General features: G+C 38.7%; 1 protein-coding gene across 4 annotated transcripts in view; it reads right to left on the bottom strand.

The window, feature by feature from the left end:
• Window positions 1-6294, bottom strand: part of NBEA (neurobeachin) — a 365883-nt gene extending 359589 nt beyond the window's left edge. For all 4 annotated transcript variants that reach the window (XM_087894770.1, XM_087894771.1, XM_087894772.1 and 1 more), the window contains exon 1: window positions 5155-6294. In XM_087894770.1, coding sequence (XP_087750896.1) covers window positions 5155-5496 — 342 coding nt within the window. In that variant the 5' untranslated portion in view covers window positions 5497-6294. The remainder of the gene's footprint in view (window positions 1-5154) is intronic.
• Window positions 6295-23681: the final 17387 nt, after the last annotated feature.

Genomic DNA, 23681 nt, shown 5'->3' with positions numbered 1-23681 from the left:
ATATATTCTCACACTCCTTAAAAAAATAAATAAATATATGCATATAATTATACATATACACTATAATTTTGAAACTTCTAAACCTAAGTTTTTGCACCCCCTGGAATATTGTCTCGCACCCGCAGGGAGTGCAAGCATCCCCGGTTGGGAACCCCTGCTTTATAGACTTGTGTAAATCATAAATGCAAGCATTTGCCACAAAGTTACTGCACCATTATCACAACTATGAATGGTTGCTGCACAGCAGTCATAAATAACTACTGTATTTAAAAATGGTGACCATCCATAATTACAATTGTTTTTATTAAAAGCAATCAAATTGCCTTTAATTATTTCACCTAGAAGTATAAGCAGTATATACAGTTCATTTAGGTTTCTTCTCTCTACATAATATTTGAACTACGATTTCTGCAAGTGTTGTAGCTGCTGGACATTTCAACCTGATTTTAAACAATCATGATCTGATATTCCAGGAGTGTCAAACTCAAGGCATGTGGGCCAAATTCACCCCTTAGGTCTGGCCCACGGGGCTGCCCTGGAAACAGCAAAGGACTGGTCTGCGTTGCCTCTGCCAGCTCCATTTTCGCTGGCTGAGGGCTGCAGGAGGCCATCGCAGCCGAAAACAAAGTACACAGGATTGTGCATGGCCAGCCCAGTTCCATTTTCACTGCCAGAGGGTTAGCAAAACAAACTAAAAACAAAACAAAAGGAAAAATGTTTCCCCTTTTGCATTTGATCATGCAAGAAGGTACAGGAAAGGAGAAAGGGAAAGAGGAAAGACAAAGAAAAAGAAGGAAAGATGGGAAGAGAGCAAGGAAGGAAATATAAGGAAAGAGAGGAAGGAAGAAGAAAGAGAAGGAAGAGAGAAGGAAAAAGAAGAAAAGGGAGGGAGGGAGGGAGGGAGGTTATAATGAGAGGGAGGCAGGGTCTCAGGGAAGTACTGCCTTAGCACTTGGCAACCACAGGTCCCCCCCCGACACAAGTGATGTCGAGCTGGCCACACCTACTCTGGCCACACCCCAAGCCATGCTCCCCCCTGAGGCCCCCGAGGTCAAACACAGCCCTGACAAAATCAAGTTTGACACACCTGTGATATTCTATCCATTATATTTGGACCGTGCTATTTCTAACTCTCTAGGTGTTGAATTACAACTCTTCTGCAATTGCCAAATTGGTTGGATTAATAAGAGTCTATTTAACAAAACATGGACAATCACAGACATCTATCTCTGAACTTGCAATAGATTGATATGTCTACTAAATTATTACTTTTATTATTGTTTAGGTGGTGGTGATGGAGGTGCTTATTAAAACAACTCTAGCAGTTTTTATATAAAAGAAATTTTCACACAAGTAGTAATAGCCTTCATAATGTTTTACAAACAAAAAGGAAAAACTTTTTGTAGAAAAGTTTAGAAACTCTGTGTTTCTCTTTCATGCTTATCCTTGTTATTTCATTTAACGTAAATATAATATCCTGATTATATTTTCCCAAATATCTATTACAAAACCTAAATATGAAATTTGTTCCAAACTTTGCATTTTCACCTGCAACTCAGCAATATCTGCTAGAACAAATACTGTAATACGTGAAACACAGGTAGTCCTAAATTTACAACTACAATTGGGACTGGAAATTTGTCATTAAGCAATGTGGTCACTAAGTAAACCATCATGTTACTGCATCTGATTTTACCACCTTTTTTACCTATGCAATTAAGCAAGACATCACATGATCACGATTTGCAACCTTCCTGACAGCTTCTCCATTGACTTTGGAAGCAGATGAGAAAGGTCACAAATACAGATCATGCGAACCCAGGACACTTGCAACCTTGTAAGTACATGCTTGTTGCCAAGAGAAAAAAATTGCAGTCACATAACTGCAGGAACTAGATGCAAGGTAGTAAGTCACTTTTTTCAACACTGTCATATTGTAATTCCAAACAGTCACCAACCAAATAATTATAATCAAGGACTATTTTACTGATCACCTGCATATAATCTGTAATGAAATAATAAAATACAAGCAATAAGCAACTAGTCAAAATACTTTACATTTTTAAAAATGTGTTTATTCCATAAGATTTTCCCACTGCAAATATGAATTTGGTTATATGAACCTTCAAAATAGATATTTGAATTGAAAATTATTCAATTAAATCTCTGTATCTAACCAATTTTTCACATTAGATCAATGAATCATTAAATCAAATTGTAACTACAAATTTATTTTATGATTGGGAATCAACTTTGCAAATCAAAGTGAATTCACATCAATTCAATAATTTTTTTCAGTTCAACAGAAAATTTTCTATATTACTGTACATGAAAATTGATTTGTTAGAAAGTGTTTAATGACAACGAACCATTAGTTTTCTTTGGTCATTTTTAACATTAATCAAAAACTACCTTTTATTTTAAGAAGAAACTGAATATTTCGTTTTAAAGAGGCTCTTGAATCTTATTCTTATGAGCATATACATATATTCTATATGAGTTTGTCACTTTTAATTTTTATTCTGTATTTCAGTTCTTGGGAGATACTTTCCCAAAAAGTAATTTAAGATGAAGTTCCAATTGTGCCACCTAAAATCCCACAATATAACTAAATCACATTATAGTTATTCACTTTTTGCATTACAATTTAAATAGCAGAAAATTCACATATTCTGACTCCCAGTCTTTTCCAAACAAAAATCCTGTGAGGTGGGTTGCATTGAGAGTGATTGGTCCAAGGTTACCCAGCTGGCTTTCATGACTGAGGCAGGACTTGAATCATGGTCTCCCACTTTCTAGCCTGGTGCCTTAACCACTAGACCAAATAGGCTTAAGAAACCTATAGAAATGGCTGTTTGTGTAACTAGAGAAAAACCATTATAGAAGAAAACATGTAGTTCAGAGTTGAATCATGGAGTCCTCTTTGAGCCTATTATTTACTTGCAGACATTTCATTATCCAACTAAGTATCCAGCTAAATAACATCATCAGTGCTGGACCATTTCAAGTTTTCAATTAGAAAGCATTCTTTCTGCAACAATAAATTTTTATATTATATTGAAATTTATACCCTCAGCAAGTATTAAGCATAGTAAAAAAAAAGTTAATTCTTTCATAACTGGATCCTGTGCATATTTCAATAACCAATTTGAATGTAAAAGACCATCATAGCAGTTTAACACCAAAATCTTTTTTTAAAAAGTGGGGCTGAATTCCACATATTAATATGCAGTAGCAGAAGATACCCCAACAAAATTAGTGACAGGTTTATGAATGGATAAAGTATTACCTGACACATCAACAGGTTCATGGAGGTTTTTATGCTTCTGCAATGCCAAAACAATAAATAAGAAGTTCAGAAAATGGATTAAACACTTTATCTCCAGGGCATGATCTGCTTAATGAATGAAAGCTGCTTTATTTTGATAACCTTATTCCACTGCTCTACTGAAATAAATAAGCAGTATCTTTACATGAATGCAACAAATGTAGCAACTTAAATAACGGATGTTTATTTTAAAAGACACCTTTGAAAACTGAGAAACAGATGTGAATGTTGAAGAACTGCCAATAGTTTATCTTAGAGTCACAAACCTCATAAAAGCCAACAGAGCTTTAACTTTCACTCATCCATAAACTATAAATGTTAAATATCCCATTTCTAACTGTGTTAACAGCATTGATGCTCTGTAAGACTAGATAACATTTACTAAAAATCAAGACAATATGAGATATCCAAGTGATTATTTCAGCTTCTGCTATAGAAATAAATTAGCACAGAATGTTTAAAACTTAATCACAAAAAGACCCTAAAATTTTTGCAAGGTTATTCATTTTACCATCCATATAGAATATTCTCATTCATTCAGCTATTTCAGTTTTGCCGCAGCAAATCTTTCATTCAGAAGCACCAAATCATTTATCACTGGAAGTAATTCATTTCTAAATTCTTATTTTCTCCCTGATGTTAGACAACTGAACTTCTGGTACAGATAGAGGTGAACACTGCCATACACTTCTTCATTAACTCTTGCACACCGTGAATTGAATAAGGGTTCCATATAAAATGCTACCTTCTCTACAGAGGGGACATGTTTGCATGATTTAGATATGAAAGTGATTTTTTAAAAACATCTATAATTCATTCTCAGTGCAATGAAATAATAGATCATCTCATTAACACTCTGTAAGAGACATAGCCCCTTTTCAACTTGTCAAACCCAACTGCTAGCAAGGTAATAGAGTTAAACATTCACACATGTCAATTAGAGAGAAGAAATACAATCTGTAGCTGCACTTTAATGTTGCACAATTAAAAGGGATTGATATCAAATCCTCTCCTTAATAATAAAGCCATTTATAATCCATTAAAGCTGAGAATAAAATTAAATCTATTTTTATAAAACATTGTATTTGGAAAAGCAACAGATAGGCCATGCAATCTTATGGGATAGAGCAATATCCCATAAAGTACTGTAAGCAGGGCAACTGAAGTTCATTTATAGATGATACAGTTCTGTGTGGATGTTGAAATCATAGGATTGGGTGGAATCTGAAAGGAATTTGAGCACGAAAGTTGGGGAAGGAATGAGAAGAATCAAACTTCATCATTGCAAAGGAGGAACTCAATGCTAGAACAGCGGTAACTACTCATTCTCAGTGGAAAAAAAGCCTCTCGCTTCTGGATGTAAGAGATTCAGCTGCCAGAGGCCTGATCAAGTTCAAGAAGGATGTGAAAAACTTGACAGAAAAGGCAGGAAAAGAAGACCAGTATGGCAAAAATCAGAAGTGAGTTAAGGGCAAAGCAGGCCTGTGAACCTACAGAACCTCTCTGTGGACCAGGGGAAGATAAAAGACTCCCTAGGTAAGCCTCCAAGTAGCTCAGGACCTCCTAACTCCTCCCCTCTTCTATGGGCTGGTGGAGGATTTGTCAAAATGAGGAAAGAAGGAAGAGGAGGAAAAGTGGGTTAGAAGATGACGGAGCACTTAGAGGACAGAAGTGGAGTTAGGGAGTTCCAGAGCTTAGAGACTCTGGAAGGCAAGGCAAGGCGAACCCAAAGGAAGACTGGCGCGGGGCAGCGCTTTCTCTCCCTTCTGTAGGGAAAGGGTGGAAGGGCTGCTCATGCCCCTGCTGGTGGGGTGGAGCCCCCTTACCAGGTTCAACACGGTCTCCACGATGTCCCGGTTGCTGACCTCCCCGACTTGAATGAGTCCGATCAACACGGCAAATTTCATGCGGATGTTGCGGATGGGCACGGACGGATTAATCATCCCGGCGGGCAGCACGACCGAGCCGGAGCCCGATGCCCTCAGCTCCCCCATCACGGCCGCAGAGGAGCTACTGCTGCCGCCGCCTCCTCCTCCTCCTCCTCCTCCTCCGACCACCGCTGCTAGAGCAGGTGCTGGGGCTGAAGGTCCGCCGGTGCTGCTGGCCCCGACAGGGATGAGACCCGCCGGTTGCGGCTCCGGCCCCGACACGGGCTTGTCGCTCGCCATCTAGCCTCGGCTGCTGCTGACCCTGCCTGCCTGCCTGCCGCTGCGCTCCTCCCTGAACGAGAAGCTGCGCTTCCACCGCAGCTGCAAGACCACGGGCAGGAGCAGCGCCGGCGGGGGCCGCTAAACCGGACCAAGCCGCCGTCGCCTCGCCGAAAGACCGTCCCAGGAGCCGCTCCCCCGCTGGACTCTATAATGAGATTATTATGGGCTCCGCTGCCCCGTTAGCCGGAGCAGCTTCTCGCCCGCTCCTCCTCCAGCAGAGGCGGGAAGAGCCCCCGCGGTATTACCAGCCGGCCGAGGGAGGAAACCGGCAAGGGCGACGGGGGGCCAGAGAGCCGCTCCGCAGCCCCCGCTGTTGTTGTGGAGCCAGAACCGCCGCCGCTGCCACCGCTCACTCCGCCATGTTGCCGCCCCCTGCCTGCGGTAGCTGCCAGGGCGCCTGCGCTGCGGAGCCCGCGGAGGAGTGGCCCGGCTCCCTCAGCAGCCCCTTTTACCCCTCCTCCTTTCGTCGTGTCCCGCACATTCGCCGGGAGAGAAAGTCGGGGAAGGGATGCCTTCGCTCGTGGCGGCTTGAGTGGCCACCTGCCTTTCCCCCCCACTTCTTGGCTGGCCAGAACCGGCGGCGGCGGCGGCGACAGCGGCAGCGGCGGCTTCCCCAGGTAGCGATAGCGGAGAGCGGATGACATAACGGGTTTGGGTTTTTCCTCCCCTTGACCAGCGAGACCTCCTTCCACCTTTCACGGTTGCAACGGCTGCGCGAGAAGACGGCGGCGTACTGGCAAAAAAAAAAAAAAAAAACCGCGGGCCCGGCTTATTATGGCCCCACGCGACGACCGCGGCGGGAGAAGCAGGTGTCCGCCACCGGCGGCTGCCCCCTCCGCTGCCGCCTGCCTGCCTGCCTGAGGAGAGAGCCAGATAACCGCGCGAGGGCATCCAGCGTTCTGCCAAGAGCGCGCGCTTCTGGCCTGTTTCGGGGGGGGGGGAAGTGGGGGTGGGTGGGAGAAGAGAAAGAATAAAAGTGGCGGAGAATTCCCCTCATGTTGAATGATTTCACGACATTTCTACTGGCTGCTGAAGGCAATTTGACACCTGGGGCCGTCAACCTACAATACAAAAATCACGATGGGTAGACCGGGGAGGGGACAGAGAATACATAAATTTCATAGAACGGCTCCAGGACGGTGCAGGACGATTTGCCCAAACCACTTCTCATCTCCCTGCCCGTATTAAAAATAACAAATACATAGCTTTGCTAACATGATCTTTAACATAGGGATTCACCACCACTTCTCGAAGTTTGTGGATGATGAGATAGAAACCATAGATCCATCCATTTGTAGCTTTGGCATATCCAATGCCAGAGAGGACATATGATGTCAGACTCCCAAAATTAGCATGAATCTCACATCCGGATCTACTAACTATAGAAAGCTAGTTCCAGCATAAAAATAGAGAAATGGTATCAAAAATGGGTTCTAGTCTGTATTTCTAAATCTACCGAATCACAACTCAAAAGCTCCATAGTTTTCACTTGAAACATCTTAAACTCATTGTTTTTATACATTTGGGGTGACTACTTGGATATGAGGTATGGATCTTCATTATTTTCCATGAAGTATATCTAATCCATCATTATGTTGTTTAAGTGGGATACATAGACAGTAAATACGATAAGTAAAAAAATGCTAACATATTCAAACAAATTCCCTTTCTAACTTTTATTCTGCTTATAAGTAGAAAAATCAGATAGGCAAATATATTTTGGCCCAGTTTAAAGTATTAAAATTAACACTTTGAATTGAGCCTAGAAAACTGTTGGCAACCAATACAAATCTGTCAGTAGAGACATGATGTAATCATGGTACCATACCGTGCACCAGATAGCAGCCTGCTGTATTTTGCATCAATTAACGCTTAAGGGTTCTCTTCACGTTAGCACACTGGAATAGCTTAGGTATTATCACAAATATTACACTTAACATTCATTGTGCAAATGTGTGCTTTGCCAGCCCTGCTTAGACGTCTAAGAACAGTATCATGTCAAAGAATTATTTCAAGATACGAATCTGTTCTTTCAGCATTAAAGATTTAGCCTAAGTCTAAAAACAGTTGCTTTTAATTATCTGATTAATTCTAGCATATTCATTGTCATCCAAACCTTTGGATACTGTTTAAAAGTTGATTTAGATTTACTTCAGTAAAGTACAGTACTGCATCATATAAATATATGCTAAAATTTATGTAGTTATCTGAGCATATTACATGCTGTACTGTAAAAATTATTCAGAAAAAAGTATTTTGGAACGCAGAGGAACATGATCTCGCCACATCTTTAAATGCTAGCATTTTAGACTTATTAAAGCAGTTGGGTCTTTAACAGAACTCATGAAAGCTAAATCTTTTTTTCAGGCTTGCATGGAAGTCTGAGAAAGGACAGAGTTGCTCTAAACTGATACTCCATTCACAAGTGTTGCAAAGCACTTTTTCTTAATTTCAAAGCATAAAGAATATGGCATCATTAGGCAAACAAAAGAGAAGATTCCTCCCTCCTCAAATCTAATTTTCACAGGGAAAATAAACTATCAACTCAACCATAAAAGAGATACAAAGAAATGATGATTCAAATACTGTAAATAAATGTACTGTAGAGAGAACCTTGGAAAAGAAATGTATGAAGCATTAAGGGAGGAGAAATGGCAGCTCAATCCTGAGAAAGTGGTGTAAGAAATTTAAAACAATTCTGCCTTGATTTTGTCTGATATAAGAAGGGGGAAGAGGAAAACTCACTATGGACTTTCACAAATGTAGCAATAAAGTAGCATTCCTAGAATCCCTGTTGTATCTGTTTCTTGACCTTGCTTATCTCAAAGGGCTGATATCAATCTTTAAAGACTTACTACTTTCTTTTCAGAGCAGCATCAAACCTTGCCATTATATCTTGAAGATATAATGAAGTATCAGAAGTTCCCAAAGAATTCTTATAGCATTATAGAGGTATAGTAACTAACCTTGAAAAGCAGTGCAGAAATAGTTGGCATACTTTCAGTTACTTTTGAGAAGTAACATGGGAGAAGAAACTTGAGATGCCTACGCTCATTCTCTATTATGAGGGGATAGAATTTCAAGATTCTGTTATACCTTAAAACAAAGCTCTAATAGTTCTTGTGGCATCTTATTACCTAATATGGCCCAATTTGAAAGACTGACATTAGTCTCAAAAAGTCTGGCTTAATCATGGAGGTGACGTAAGATCCTTGGGGCATCCCACTATCCATAGAATAACTTCCTGGACTATAGTTACAACATTAACAGCATATTGATATACAAATAACACAGCTGCATAATGGCATAACTGTTTTGGACAAAGGAACAATATTTGGAACAATATTTGTGTCATCCAGGAATGGTTCAGCAGCCTCCAGCCCAACTAATACCAGTATTTCTTCACTCTCATGGGAGTTTGTCAGAAAGATTTGGAGGAACCCAGAGTCCATTTGACTTTTATAATTCTATGTGAACTATTTACAGCAAGCGGATCAAGAGAATTTCCTACAGATCACTCCAGGATGACTTTTGATTATGCTGAAATAATAGAAAACCAAGTGGGCTATGCCCTCATTTAGGGCAATGATCCATTAGTGGGTAATTACCAGCTTTTCATGCAAATATTTAGAGATGCATTTAACCATTCATGTAGAAGACCAACAACAAATTAAAGAGTTTTGCAAGCTGAAACAGCAATTGCAGAGACAGATTTTTAATTATAAGACAAATAGGTGGGGCAGAATAATCTTGCTCTGATTGACTAGTTTTGAGAAGGACTCGCTAATGAGCTGAGAAATAATTAGTAATATAAGACGCACCAGAAAAATTGGAAGAACTGTTCCAATATTGTGTGTTAATTAATGGGTGATTGAAGAAGTTGAGGCATAGAGAAAATCATAAAACATGTAAACAATGTAAAATATCCTCTCCTTGTCTTCTCAGACAGCTACATTGGAGAACCTATTCTCCAGTGTAAAGAACCCCCTCAGCAGAGAAACAGAGTAAGAATCTTGGTTTCTCCTGGGGATTCCAAGTCAAGGCTTGCACTGCTAAAGCACAGACTTCTGAATTTGTTAAGTGTTACACCTGTAGAACTATAAGCCACATAACAAGCAAATGCCCAGATTGCTTCAGAGCATCATCTCAGAGAAGATATCAGACTCTCTTCCCAGGATACATGTAGAGAAATCACATAAAGAATCAACCACCTTTTCAAATGAATGAATTTCACAAGGTGATAAGAAAAAACAATATTTCCTGGATATCCTCACCAGTAGAGGAATGATTACAAATTAGAAAAGTCTATTCAAAAACCACCCATATTAAGTTCAGTAGCAAAGTAACTCAACCTCTCACAAAAGGAGCTGTGTACGAACATTATTTAAACAAGCCCAAACATGCTACAGCAACCCAAAACACCAGGAAAAAAAGGAGGGTGAAATGGCTATATATAATATCTTCCCTATAACAAAATGGTTATTCCTACAATTTTACAGATCTGCTGGATCACTTTCAATGGAATAGACTTCTACAAATTTGGACTTCAGAGCTACTTAAATTTATTCAGAATGAAAGAAAGGCATAAATATTTAACTGCATTTGATATGAGGTATTGTAAATTTTAATATTGCAGTAATACCTTATGGACTCATTAATTGCTTCACAGTTCTCCAGATCCATATTTATGATAAATAAATTTACAAGTGTACTTGGATGACAATGATTTTTTCAGAAGACACTGCTTTGCACAAGATGCAGATAGAAATGTCTTAGAGGATGGTACAAACTTTTGTCAAGTTGAAAAATGTGTGCTTGTTCTTCAGTTAACTATTTGTGTCACCAGACCAAAGCAAATGCCATACATTGAATTCAGCAAAAGTACAATCCATTTCCATTGCAGGCATCTAGAAAAGTGAAAGATGTCCAGACTTGTAAAAGTGGGATTGCCAATTTCTAAGAAGTTTCATACCTGATTTTATGGAGTACATAAAAATCTCTGTAATAACTTCTAAAAAAATAACTTCAAATGGAAGTTGAAGAATTGATAGCAGCATTTCAAAAACTGAACAATAATAAAACACTATTCCTGAAATCCCTTCAGTGTCTGTTTTGTGACTTGGCCTATCTCACAGGTCTAAGAGATATTAAAATATTATAGAACTATTTGGAAATTTTATTGCATCTAGATAAAAGTAATCTTTAACAGACAAAAAGTCACAGCATTCATATTTATTTATTTATGTATTTATTTATTAAATTTGTTTGCTGCAAAGTGACTCATCCCCATTAGCTAATATTTTGATCTCATTAACACACACGACATAACCCACATCTGTTGTACTGATTAAATGTATATTATCATTTGCATAAAACTACATACAGAAGTTGCATCCTGCAGTTTGGCCTCTGCTATCAATTTGTGCTTGATTTCCTGTTCAAAATGAACTCTTGAATGTTTTCTTGAAATAATAAATATGTATAATTCATTTGCCTATGTTATATATAAAATTTGAAATTATTTATTATCTGTACTATCATAATCCTAGATTGCAATAGTTATATACCTTTGTGTGCAACTTCATAAAAGGGTCAGAAAGAAGATGCACATGCATTGGCATATGCATATACTACATTAAAAACATGCATTAAAAACAATTCTCCAAGCTGTTTTTCAAGTTTCAGTCATGCATTTTGTCTCTACACCTCCCTGCCCACAAGTCATTTGAGGTAAAGTAAGACGATGTAATTTCTCAACAAAGAAAAACCACAGTGATTAACTACTTAAACAGAACATCAATGACTATTTCTTATTCTGGTAGGCATTGAATGACGTATCATAATAGTGGTTTCACTGTTACAACAATATTATAACAAGTACCAAACAGACAAACAAGTTTGCCTCTCTGTCAAGAATTATATATTTTTTTTACTTGTGGGTATATTCAGAATTTTAGGCTTTGTTGTAGACATATTTCACAGCCAGAATATGAGAGATAATTATTCTTCTGTAACATAGAATGGTAAGAGAATACTTGAAGTACCATTATAAGCACCAAATTGCAAAAAGTTTATAGAGAAATGCTAAGTTTCAGTGCCAGTGATAACTGATTTTAAAGCCAAGTCCTAAAGGAATGAATACAGGAGACTGGGCATATTTACCTTGTAATAAGAAGAGGAAGAAGGAGGAAGAGGAGAAAAGAAGAAGAGGAAGAAAAGAAGAAGGAGAAGGAGAAGAAGGAGGAGGAGGAGGAGACTGTAGTTGTCTATAAACAGCTAAAGGGATGTCGCAGATTCAGAAATTTATAGGGATGTTGTAGTTTCAGAGAAATGAATCTGTTGAAGTAGTAGGATATAAACATGCAATTAAAATTTAAAGAAAGGAAGTTATCCAATATCATAATAGCATATTAAAAAACTCTTTACATTCTGAGGGTTTTCTGTTACAGATAATAACTAGTGCAATAGCTAACTCCTTTTGAAATTTAAATACTCTTTCTATTAAATATATTTGTTATATTTCTTTCAGTAACTGAAAGAAAATCTGTAGTAATATTTTTCAACTTCTACCTTTTGTGACTACATGTAATTACTACAGTATGTGATTTGTTTGGTTTTAGTTGAACATATTACATAAATTCAGTCTTTGTGGTTTGGAAATTATGATCTATCATTTAGTGTTTATCCTGTTGGGCTCATTAATGTGAAAACTCAAGCCTTGAGCTGAGAGTGTTTGCATTTGTATGTGTGTAGTTTTCTTTTTTATATAAAATTTTATTAAACGTATCAGGGTATAAAGTACAAATGCAAATGAAAATAGTAAGAAAGGGGAAAAGGGGAAAGGGGAAACAGAAGTATAGGATGAAGGGGGGAAACATTAACTTATCAATTTATCAGACTATGCATTATATTTATTACATTCCAAGAAATTTCTGTATTAACTGTTATTTTAATGCATCTTATACATCTTAATTAGAAAAGTCATAAGGTTGATATTAACTAAAATTCTACAGTTCAGAATCAAATTTACTTCCAGAAAATAGAGAGAGAATATTTAGCATCAGATTTACCAAAGTAGGATCTTGGAAAAATCAGCAGTGTTGAATACATATGGATTCCCCTTTGTTCTGAATTGTACAGGACACAAATTTGTCCTTGTGTGACAAAGTATGAACAAGTAAGGTAGATTTAACTGCTGAATGTTTTAAGGACTACTGTACTAATTGGAAAATTCTAGCACAATTCTTTCCACATTGCATCATTATAAACATAAAGCACGATCTCTGCTTCATATTTGCAGTCTCAATATGTAGATATATCTCAGTATGTATATTTTATCAGATACATAGACATATCTGATACATTTTATCTACTTTTTAGGACTGAAAACCTAAATATGAATCTCTGTACATTAAGGCTCAATGCAGAAACAAAAGTAAACATAATATGCTGAAGAATAACATACAATTAGGAATAATTTGAACACTATTACATAAATTATAATGTTCTGATAAAAATTCCATTTGTGGTAAAACTATCTGAAGCAGCACTAAATAAACTACTCTGTAAACAACTGCATTGGTACACTTAGTTAAAAAGTTATTTAAATGCAGCTTATTTTAATTGCCATTATTCTTGCCTTACATATTATGAATGGTGAAGAGTGAAAGATAATGTCTTGAACTCAGACTTCATTATACTTAAAACAGATTAATTAAAACATGATTAGCTTTGACCATTATTACAATGGCTCTATCAGTTTGGAAACAACTAATTATTAGATACAGTTATTTGATCCCTTTTTCCCAACATGTAGCATAAAATTAAACTGCAGTATCCTGCAATAAAATCATTGTTGTTGTTATCATGGTAATCATAGATGATCCATTATCAATATTTTTAAAAAGATATATAATACAACATTAGACTGAAATAAAATATAACATATTAAGACTTTAAATGCATGAATAATCTGCTTTGTATAAACAGGTTGAATTATATCAGGACATTATTTTTATTGTTCAAAGACTTCAAGTAATGATGGTGATTTATTTGCAAGAGTATTAATAAAAAGAAAAACATTTTATGTGCAATGTAAGAGTTGCTAATTAAGGTATAATCACCCAGCCATCATAGTTTGTGCTAAGCTTCATTGTCAAGAAAAAATATTTCAACTTGAAAGGGAAGAGATGGCAAAGCTGATATGTAAAGTACCCTTCTGAATGATAAGAACTAGAAAATTGGGATTAAAAAAGTCACAGATTTATTAAGCAACTCACTGTAATATAAACAGTAACACTCTGTTCATTTCTTAATGAAATTCTGAATGTACAAGAATGTGTTGGAAATTAGTCTGAAATAAATACTTCTCTGTTTATCACTATGTTAAGGATGACACAAAAAGGTAACCTTTTTAGAAACAGATATTACCTAAAACATGTTAATTCTATAAAAACCAGTGCTTTTCTTTCCATTAAGTAAATACTTTAGTTAATACTGTCCTAGTCATTTCCTTTGTCCGTTTAATCAGTCTTCAGAAATGGCTAAAATGGTAGGCCTCAGTCACTTTGTAAGTGGGTGAAAAGAGCTAAACAAGGAATCCTGGAATGAATGGAATTAAGAATAAAATGATGAAATGGTTGTAAAGGAACTGAAATGAATGCTAGAGAATATATTTTAGATATTTATATGGGTATTAAGAGTAATATATCACACAGTCGAAGTGTATGAATGAATGCTGTAAATGTTAGTACCTTCCAAAAACGGATAAAAAGCAAATGGTAAAATATTGAAAAATGGTAAGGTTGCAGAAATAAATGGTGAAATTGGAGAAATATTAAAATATGGACAAGCTTTGCTCTATAGCTGTGCTACTCGTTTAACAAGTATTAAGACTACATATGTGCCTGATAGTTGGAAGAAAGCTGTTATTCAATGGATATCTAGAATTTTCTAGCCTTTTTACACATCCAGCAAAGGTAAGAAAATGTCCTTTTTGTTGTTCATATTTCCAACATACATTTGAAGTTCCTTTATACATTCTATACTATTTCCCTGCTGACAAAAACCAATTGCAGATCATCTTATAAAATTCTTTTTAAGATTATAACATAAAGTAAATTTCACTCCTTTCAGCTACAGAAGAGGCTTAAATTACAGAACATTCTATTTGAGTATAGAATTGAAGGTTGGTTGGTGAGTGCAGTAAAAACATATAATGGAAATAAAGCATACATAAATGCTTAGCAAAAGGTTTAACAATAACTAGGGGAAAAGAGTGGGATGCCTGATGTTTATTTGTGGTTTAATGTATTTATGGATAAACCCATAAGAAATTCTTATAATTGTATTAGAGAAGTTGGGGTTCGGGCGGGGTAAGAATATCAATGTATTTTTGCATGATATATGGATGTTGTTGGCTGATAGTTAAATTATTAGCAGCAAATATTAGATAGTTTGATGCGATCATATAATATAGTAATAAAATTAATCTCAATATAATTAAGATCATCGCACTCCAACAACACCTAGGAGACCATGTAATGCCTTTCTATGATCTAAAAATATAGACACAAAGATCTGGAAATTCAATATTCATAATTATTCTCAGATTATTATATATGTCTCTTCCTTGTTTCATATTTTAGATTCCAGTCTCTTTGTCCAGATTTAATTTCTAAACTCCCCCAAAATATAGAAGCTATCCAGACTTGATGCTACTGCCATTTATAGTAAATGACATACTAACTTTGCATAGTCTTGATTTGGAAGGGTTCTGTAAATGTACACATACACACACCCTTATATCTTTGGCCTGTGGAAGCACAAGGAGTTTTGTAGATATTTTCTCTAGCTGCTCTCCAGTAGGATGGTTTAGTTGTTTCACATGAAAATTAGATAACCAGATAATAGTTTTCAGTAAGCTCATTCATGAAATTCATAGAAATGCTGAAAGAATTATGTATTCAGTGGGGCTTTCTAGCATTTCTATGAAAGCTTTCTATCTGGGTTTAGGGTTAGGATTAGGATTATCTAAGTCTGGTGTGTTCTTTTTCTTGTTTTACTTAAGAACTTCAACTTCCCTTACTCTTTGCTCCAATTCTTGGCTTCTGCTTTTTAGTTCTAACTCTGGAATTCTCCCTAAATTGGAGTCTCTGGTTTAGGTCTAGATTCTTAACTTCTGTTTCATCTGGATAACTGCTAAATTAATTATCTTTGCACTGATAAATAACAAAAATAGTAATAGCTTTAGTGGAAGTATTATCTAAGTGATATTTTCAATTACCTCTTTAATCTTTTTCCAATTTTTACAATGTAGTTGTTTAGTCTATAATTTTGCATCACTTTTCATAGGAGTTCTACTAGATACCTGTTTATGTAGTAACAATATTCAAGCAATGAGGCACAACAAAAAGCTATACATGAAATTCTGCAACCTCAAGAAACAACTTTAGTTTCCTTTCTCATCCTTTTGAATTTTCCAACCAATCTGCATACTTGTGACCAAATTTTGTGCACCTGAAAAAAAATGCAGGAGTGGGAGTAATGTTGGTGTTGTTATACAAGAAAACTTTATCTTGACAGCAGCAATCAATGGTCTTTGCAGCATCTCTCTATCTGTCATGTATTCACTTAGAGACCATTTCACTTAACAACCTGTTAGAACAACACTTGGTCACTTAACAAGGAGTGAGTGAATAAATTGAAAAAAGACAAGATGATAATGGTAATAACAACAGCTTAATATGGCTTGGAAATAATTTTCTTGGAAGCCTGCCAAAATATGCTTATTTGCTATAAAAAGAGCTGGCTAAGGAAAGCAGAAAACCATAATTGTGAAAGATGTGTTGTCCTAGATCACACAATGCTATTGACTGAGAGGCAAAACCCAGGAGGTAGGTCTTGTACTTATGTTGCATTACAATGAAGGACCAAACTTTGCTGAAAATTCTGAATAATATATCTGGAAATTAGAATGGTTGACAATACAACTATGACAATGTGAATAGAATAGAATAGAATAGAATAGAATAGAATAGAATAGAATAGAAGAATAGAATAGAATAGAATAGAATAGAATAGAATAGAATAGAATAGAATAGAATAGAATAGAATAGAATAGAATAGAATAGAATAGAATAGAATAGAATAGAACAGAACAGAACAGAACAGAACAGAACAGAATAAAATAGTTTTTTTAGTTTTAGTTTTTATTATATTTGTATACCGCCCTTCTCCCGAAGGACTCAGGGTGGTGAACAGCCATGATAAAACAACATACAAGACAAAATTTAAAAAACATATTAAAACAATTCAATCTTTGGCCAAAATTAAAACTTCCAATTAAAACCATATTAAACCACTTTAAAACCCAATTTAAAATCATTTATCCCGTCAGATCGGCTTGCTGAAATAATAGGGTCTTCAGAGCACGACGGAAGGCACGGAGGATGGGGATCCTTTGTATGTCCGGGGGCAATTCATTCCATAGGGCAGGAGCCCCCACAGAGAAGGCTCTCCCCCTGGGGGTCACCAGTGGACATTGTTTGGCCGATGGCACCCTGAGGAGGCCCTCTCTGTGGGAGCATGTCGGTGGGTGGGAGGAAAAGGGTGGCAGAATGCGGTCTTGTAAGTAACCAGGTCCTAAGCCATGGAGCGCTTTAAAGGTGGTAACCAACACCTTGAAGCGCACCCGGAAGACCACCGGGAGCCAGTGCAGCTCATGCAAGAGGGGTGTCACATGGGATCGACGAGGTGCCCCCATTATCACTCGCGTGGCCACCTTCTGGACCAGTTGGAGCCTCCGGGTGCTCTTCAAGGGGAGCCCCATGTAGAGAGCATTACAATAGCTCAGATGGGAGATGACGAGGGTGCGAGTGACTGTGCGCAAGCCGTCCCGATCCAGAAAGGGATGCAACTGGGAAATCAGGCGAACCTGATAAAAAGCCCCCCTGGCCATAGCCATCATATGATCATCTAAAGACAACCGTGAATCCAGGAGGATGCCCAAGTTGCGAGCCCTCTCTGAGGGGGGTAAGATCTCATCCCCAATAGCCAACGATGGTGTTAGCTGGCTATATTGGGACGTTGGAAACCACAGCCACTCAGTCTTGGAGGGGTTGAATCTGAGCCTGTTCCTCCCCATCCAGATCCGCACGGCCTCCAAGCAACAGGACATCACATCAAGGGCATCATTGGGGTGAGCCTGGGGTTGAAATGTACAACTGCGTGTCATCGGCATACAGTTGACACTTCACCCCAAAGCCACAGATGATCTCACCCAGCGGCTTCAAATAAATGTTAAACAGGAGGGGCGAGAGGACTGACCCTTGTGGCACCCCACAAGTGAGGAACCTCAGGGTTGACCTCTGCCCCCTTCAACACAGACTGTGTACGGTCAGAGAGGAAGGAGGAGAACCACCGTAACACGGTGCCCCTCACTCCCACCCTCTCTAGGAGGACCAGGACAGAGGAGCAACCCCTGTCCCGGGCCCTCCAGAGATCATGACCAATGCGATCAATACCGTTTCTGTGCTGTAACCCGTTCTGAAGCCCGACTGGCACGGATCTAGATAGACGGCTTCATCCAGGAACCGAGGAAGCTGTCTCACCACCACACTCTCAACAACCTTCACTGCGAAGCGAAGGTTGGAGACAGGACGATAATTAGCTAATACAGCCGGGTCCAGGGAAGACTTCTTAAGGAGGGGCCTCACCACCGCCTCTTTCAGGGTGGATGGGAAGACGCCCTCACTCAACGAAGCATTGATAATCTCCTGAAACCAGCCTCGTGTAACCTCCTGGGAGGCCAGCACCAACCAGGAGGGACACAGGTCCAATAAACATGTGGTAGCGTTAAGCCTCCCCAGAATCCTGTCCACGTCCTCAGGAGTCACAGGGTCAAACTCCTCCCAGATAACATTCTCAAGACTCATCTCCATCATCCCGTCCGAGGCTACCCAGTTGGAGTCCAGGCCGCCCCAAATCTGAGCGATTTTATCATACAGATATTGCACAAAATCCTCAGCTCTACCCTGCAAGGTATCCTCCCTCGCTCCTACCTGCAGTAGGGAGCGGGTCACCCTAAACAGGGCGGCTGGGCGGTTCTCTGCAGATGCAATAAGAGTGGAAAAATAATTAAATTTCGCCACTCTTATTGCCACTAGGTAGGTCTTGATATAAGACCTCACCAGTGTTCAGTCAGGTTCGGTGCGGCTGGCCCTCCAATCGCTCTCTAGGCGTCTTTTCCAGAGCTTCATCTCTCTCAGCTCCTCGGAGAACCAAGGAGCCAGAATAGAATAGAGCTGGAAGGGACCTTGGAGGTGTTCTATGTATAGACAATGGGATAGATTGTACCCATTGTGTTTGTTGCTGTTTCTTTCTGTATCTTATTTCTTCCCTGAGGATCAACTATTGTTATTTGTTGTTTGAATATTGTTGGAAATGGTTAGGTTCCCCCCTCCCCAGACTTCAGACCTTTTGTATGTAAAGCTAGTGCTCTGTCATTGTCTTCTAAAGACATTTAATGCAGTTGGAGAAGAAAGGATAGGGGGAAGAGTAGTCATACATCCTCCCACTATGTAAGTATTGCAAAAAGATTATTCTCTGGATTGCAATTCTGAAGCTTGAAATTTCAAGCCAAGTTTCAAAACCAATACAAAATAGGTAGCACATGAATTAATCCTGTTGAGACTGAAATCAGAAGTCTCAGCAGTCTAGAAAAGCATACGCTGGTCAATATAAGACACCTGAAATAGAATATACATATAACATGAATCAAAACCTCTCAGAAAACTATCTGTTGCTAAGTGATTTTGCCACTTTTATTAACAGTGATCCTTTTAATAGATGAGTTGTTGATATTTTTATTTAGTAACCACAGAATAAAACTCTTCCCATGATAATGGAAATATACCTTGCCATCCATTCCTGAACCTATGTTTCACAAAAGCAAATATTAAATTGTAACATGGAGTACTTAAACCAAATTTAAGTATGCAATGTTTACTAAAAGGCACATTGCTTAGATGCATATGTACACATACTGGCTGAGAATATTATCCCACAGTAAGATAGCTAGCAGGAAGAAACATTGCTTTACCATGGAAGTAATTGAATGATTTCGTTGGGGGGTGGGAATGACTGATTTTACTCTGTGTAACATAGATTATAATGACTTATTATATAATGCAATTTCTCCTCCAATTGCATCTTTTTTAAAAAAAAAAACCTTTGTTATATATTAAAATAAAGAGCTAAAATTAACAAGAACTAATAACTATGATGGGAAATTAGAGAATGAAAATGAAAGCAAAGCAAATCCCAAAATAAAAGAAAAAGGAATACAAAGAAGTGATTTCTGACTTTCTTTCACAACAAATAAAGTATACATTTACATTAAATTATCCTACAACATAATTTTCATTTTTCTATTATCTATTATTTTTAATAATCAAACCATATATCATAACTTCATTTTTTTTTCAATTTTATGGAGAAAGTCGAGAATGGATTTCTAATCAGCATTAAAATTAATCAATGTCTTTTCTCTATTCACAGCTGTAAATTTCTTATCTCAGCCAGCTCCATCGACTTCACTATCCATTCTCCATTGTAGGTAATGTCAACCAAATTGCATCTTTTTCAGCAGAATCTTACAATCTAAATTCATGCTGAAGATATGTGAATGATGATACTGCGTGCAATATATTTTTTGATGTGGTATCCTTGGTAATCTCAGCTTGTTTGTTTGCTGATGCATAATTATTTGACTCGGTAACATTATCAGTGCTAATGAGTCTGCAGTTTGCTTCTGATGTATATAGAGTAGCTTGCCTTGTCCTATATGCAGAATAAAAGAGAAAGAACTGGAGAAAACCACAAAAATACAAAGACTTGGAAATAGAATTAGAATGACTATGGGAAAAAAAAAGTAAAGGTAGTACCAATAGTAATAGAAGCCTTGGATTCAATCCTAAAACAACTGGAGCACTACTTGAACACCATTAGCATTAACAAATTCACCATTAGTCAATTGCAAAAAGCAGTTTCACTTGGAGCAGCTTACATCCTGTAAACAAAAGACAATATATTTTAACATCATCAAACAACATTTGCCAATCCTAGGTTTTTGAGAAGTACTTATTAGGTGGATAAAATGCCAACTTAGTCTAAACATCTGGTTGACTGTGGAATGAACCATAATATTTAGTGCCTACAGTAGCTTGCCTTGTCCTGTATATACAAGTAGCTTGCCCAGCCAAATATATTATAATAATATATATGTATATAGTAGCTTGCCCTGCCCTGTATATAAACAGGGTGGAAACCCCACATTCATTAGCACTGATGATGTTACCTGGTAAGGTAATGAAAGGCTTGCAAGCCAACAATTAAGATCAGATAGCACCAAATACTCCACACTTCAATTCTGAACTACATGTATTCTCTTCTATTTATAGTATAATTTTAATGATGTCACAAAAAATATGCATGATCATTCCACTAAATATATACAACCTTAATTATAACAAAAAGGGAAAAAGACTTGTTCAATGGACTTGTGCCGTCTGGATTGCTCTGGTTAAAGCAAAGTATGATCATGGAGCATTAAAACTGCTTCTGATGATATCTGATATTCTCAAGGAGACTATTTTGGAAATATCTTTGCATAACAAATTGTCTGGTTGCTGCTGTGTAACATCTTAGAACTCCCACTTTTATCTTCCTAACCATAACTATCTTTCTGGCTATAAGCAGTCCTATGATCCTTCAGACACTGCAGTGATTCTGCTCTCTCTCTGGGTTTCCAATTAAACCTGGTTTTTTAACTTCTGCAAAAAACACATTACATTTCAAAGATGAAAACATTATGTAATTAAATATTTTAATAACTTTCATGTGACATTTAATTTGCAAATTGATCTCAGAACAAAATCTCCTTTTGCTCTCCCTATCCTATTATCTGCTGGAATTCTTAAGCTTCTTTAGCAACAACAATACAAATTGTGTAAGGCTATTTTAAAAAAGCCCAGCTGGATCAGACCAATGTTCCATGTAATCCAACATTCTGCATCATTCATTAGTTGTCCAGATACGAAACTCAAAGGTAGGACATTAGGGTAACACTCCCTTGCATTCCCTACAATCATGTTTTCCTTCTCTTTTATTCTGGAAATAGCATAGAAATAAAAAGTTTAGCAATCCTTGACAGCTCTATTGTTATGCCCCCCCCTTTTTAAAAAATAATCTGAACTAGTGGTAACTATGCTTTGCTGATGGGAGCAAATTAACTATGCATTGTGTAAAGATGTACTGTACCAGCATTTTTTTCCCCACAACCCTCCCTCCCAACCCCCCCTCCCCCTCCCCGACTTCCCAGAGCAGAACACAAGGTATTTCTATTGACCTTTAACAATAAACTAAATTGCATAACCAATCATTAAACTAACACCCCCTAAAAAAAAAATTCTTAACCCCCCATATATAAAATCCTATTTCTTAAACATAATACTTCTAATATCACTTATATAGCGCTTATACAAATAAAAGAGATCATTCATAAGCTATTTGATATTTTTTGGTCTGATACTTATTTTGTATATAATCAATCCATCTTCTCCAGTCCTGTATATACCTTTCTTGTGTGTGATCCTTCAGATATGCTGAAATTTTAGCCATTTCAGCTAAATTAGTTACTTTCAATATCCAATCATCAATAGTAGGCAAAAAATCCTTCTTCCAGTGTTGTGCAACCAACAATCTTGCTGCTGTTATCAAGTTCAAAATCAATTTAGTCTCTGCAACTGTACAGTCCGTAGTTATACCCAGTAAGAACAACTGTGGAGTAAATTTCAGTCTGTACCAGCATTTTTTGTCTGTCCTGAATCTCCCCAATTTAACGCTTGTTAAACACTTCTTTGAGTGAGGGGGCCATGCCGGCCGCTTTGAAAGAAGCGGTTGTGAGGCCCCTCCTCAAGAAGCCCTCTCTGGATCTGGCTGTTTTGGCTAACTATCGTCCAGTCTCCAACCTTCGCTTCATTGCGAAGGTTGTTGAGAGTGTGGTGGCGCAACAGCTTCCCCGGTACCTGGATGAAGCTGTCTATCTAGACCCGCTCCAGTCCGGCTTCTGGCCTGGGCACAGCACGGAAACAGCATTGGTCGCGTTGGTGGATGATCTCTGGAGGGCTCGGGATAGGGGTTGCTCCTCTATCCTGGTCCTGTTAGACCTCTCAGCGGCTTTTGATACCATCGACCATGGTATCATGTTGCACCGGTTGGTGGGGTTGGGGGTGGGGGGCACCGTTCTGCGGTGGTTCTCCTCCTACCTCTCTGACCGGTCGCAATCTGTGTTGACGGGGGTGCAGCGGTCGACCCCGAGGCACCTTGCTTGTGGGGTGCCACAAGGGTCGGTCCTCTCGCCCCTTCTGTTCAACATTTATGTAAAGCCGCTGGGTGAGATCATCCGTGGCTTCGGGGTGGAGTTCCATCAGTACACTGATGACACCCAGCTGTACATCTCCACCCCAGGCCACCCCAACGATGCCCTTGAAGTGATGTCCCAGTGCCTGGAGGCCGTGCGGGCCTGGATGGGGAGGAACAGGCTCCGACTCAACCCCTCCAAGACCGAGTGGCTGTGGCTTCCAGCGTCCCGATATAGCCAGCTGATGCCATCGCTGGCTATTGGGGGTGAATCACTCACCCCCACGGAGAGGGCTCGCAACTTGGGCGTCCTCCTGGATGCACGGCTGTCTTTAGAAGATCATTTGACGGCCGTGGCCAGGGGGGCTTTTTATCAGGTTCGCCTGATACGCCAGTTGCGCCCCTTTCTAGATCGGGACTCTCTACGCACAGTCACTCAGGCACTAGTCACTTCCCGCCTGGACTACTGCAACGCTCTCTACATGGGGCTCCCCCTGGGGTGCACCCGGAGGCTCCAGCTGGTCCAGAACGCGGCCGCACGGGGGATTATGGGGGCGACGAGGCGCTCCCATGTGACACCTCTCCTGCGTGAGCTGCACTGGCTCCCGGTGGTCTTCCGGGTGCGCTTCAAGGTGTTGGTGACCACCTTTAAAGCGCTCCATGGCTTAGGGTCGGGGTACTTACGAGACCGCCTTCTGCCACCAATAGCCTCCCACCGGCCA

Source organism: Pantherophis guttatus, chromosome 5 (assembly GCF_059756535.1).
Source record: "Pantherophis guttatus breed Tessera chromosome 5, ASM5975653v1, whole genome shotgun sequence".
Classification (NCBI taxonomy): domain Eukaryota; kingdom Metazoa; phylum Chordata; class Lepidosauria; order Squamata; family Colubridae; genus Pantherophis; species Pantherophis guttatus.
The sequence above is the reverse complement of the archived record's forward strand: the minus strand, read 5'-3'. Positions and strand labels throughout refer to the sequence as shown.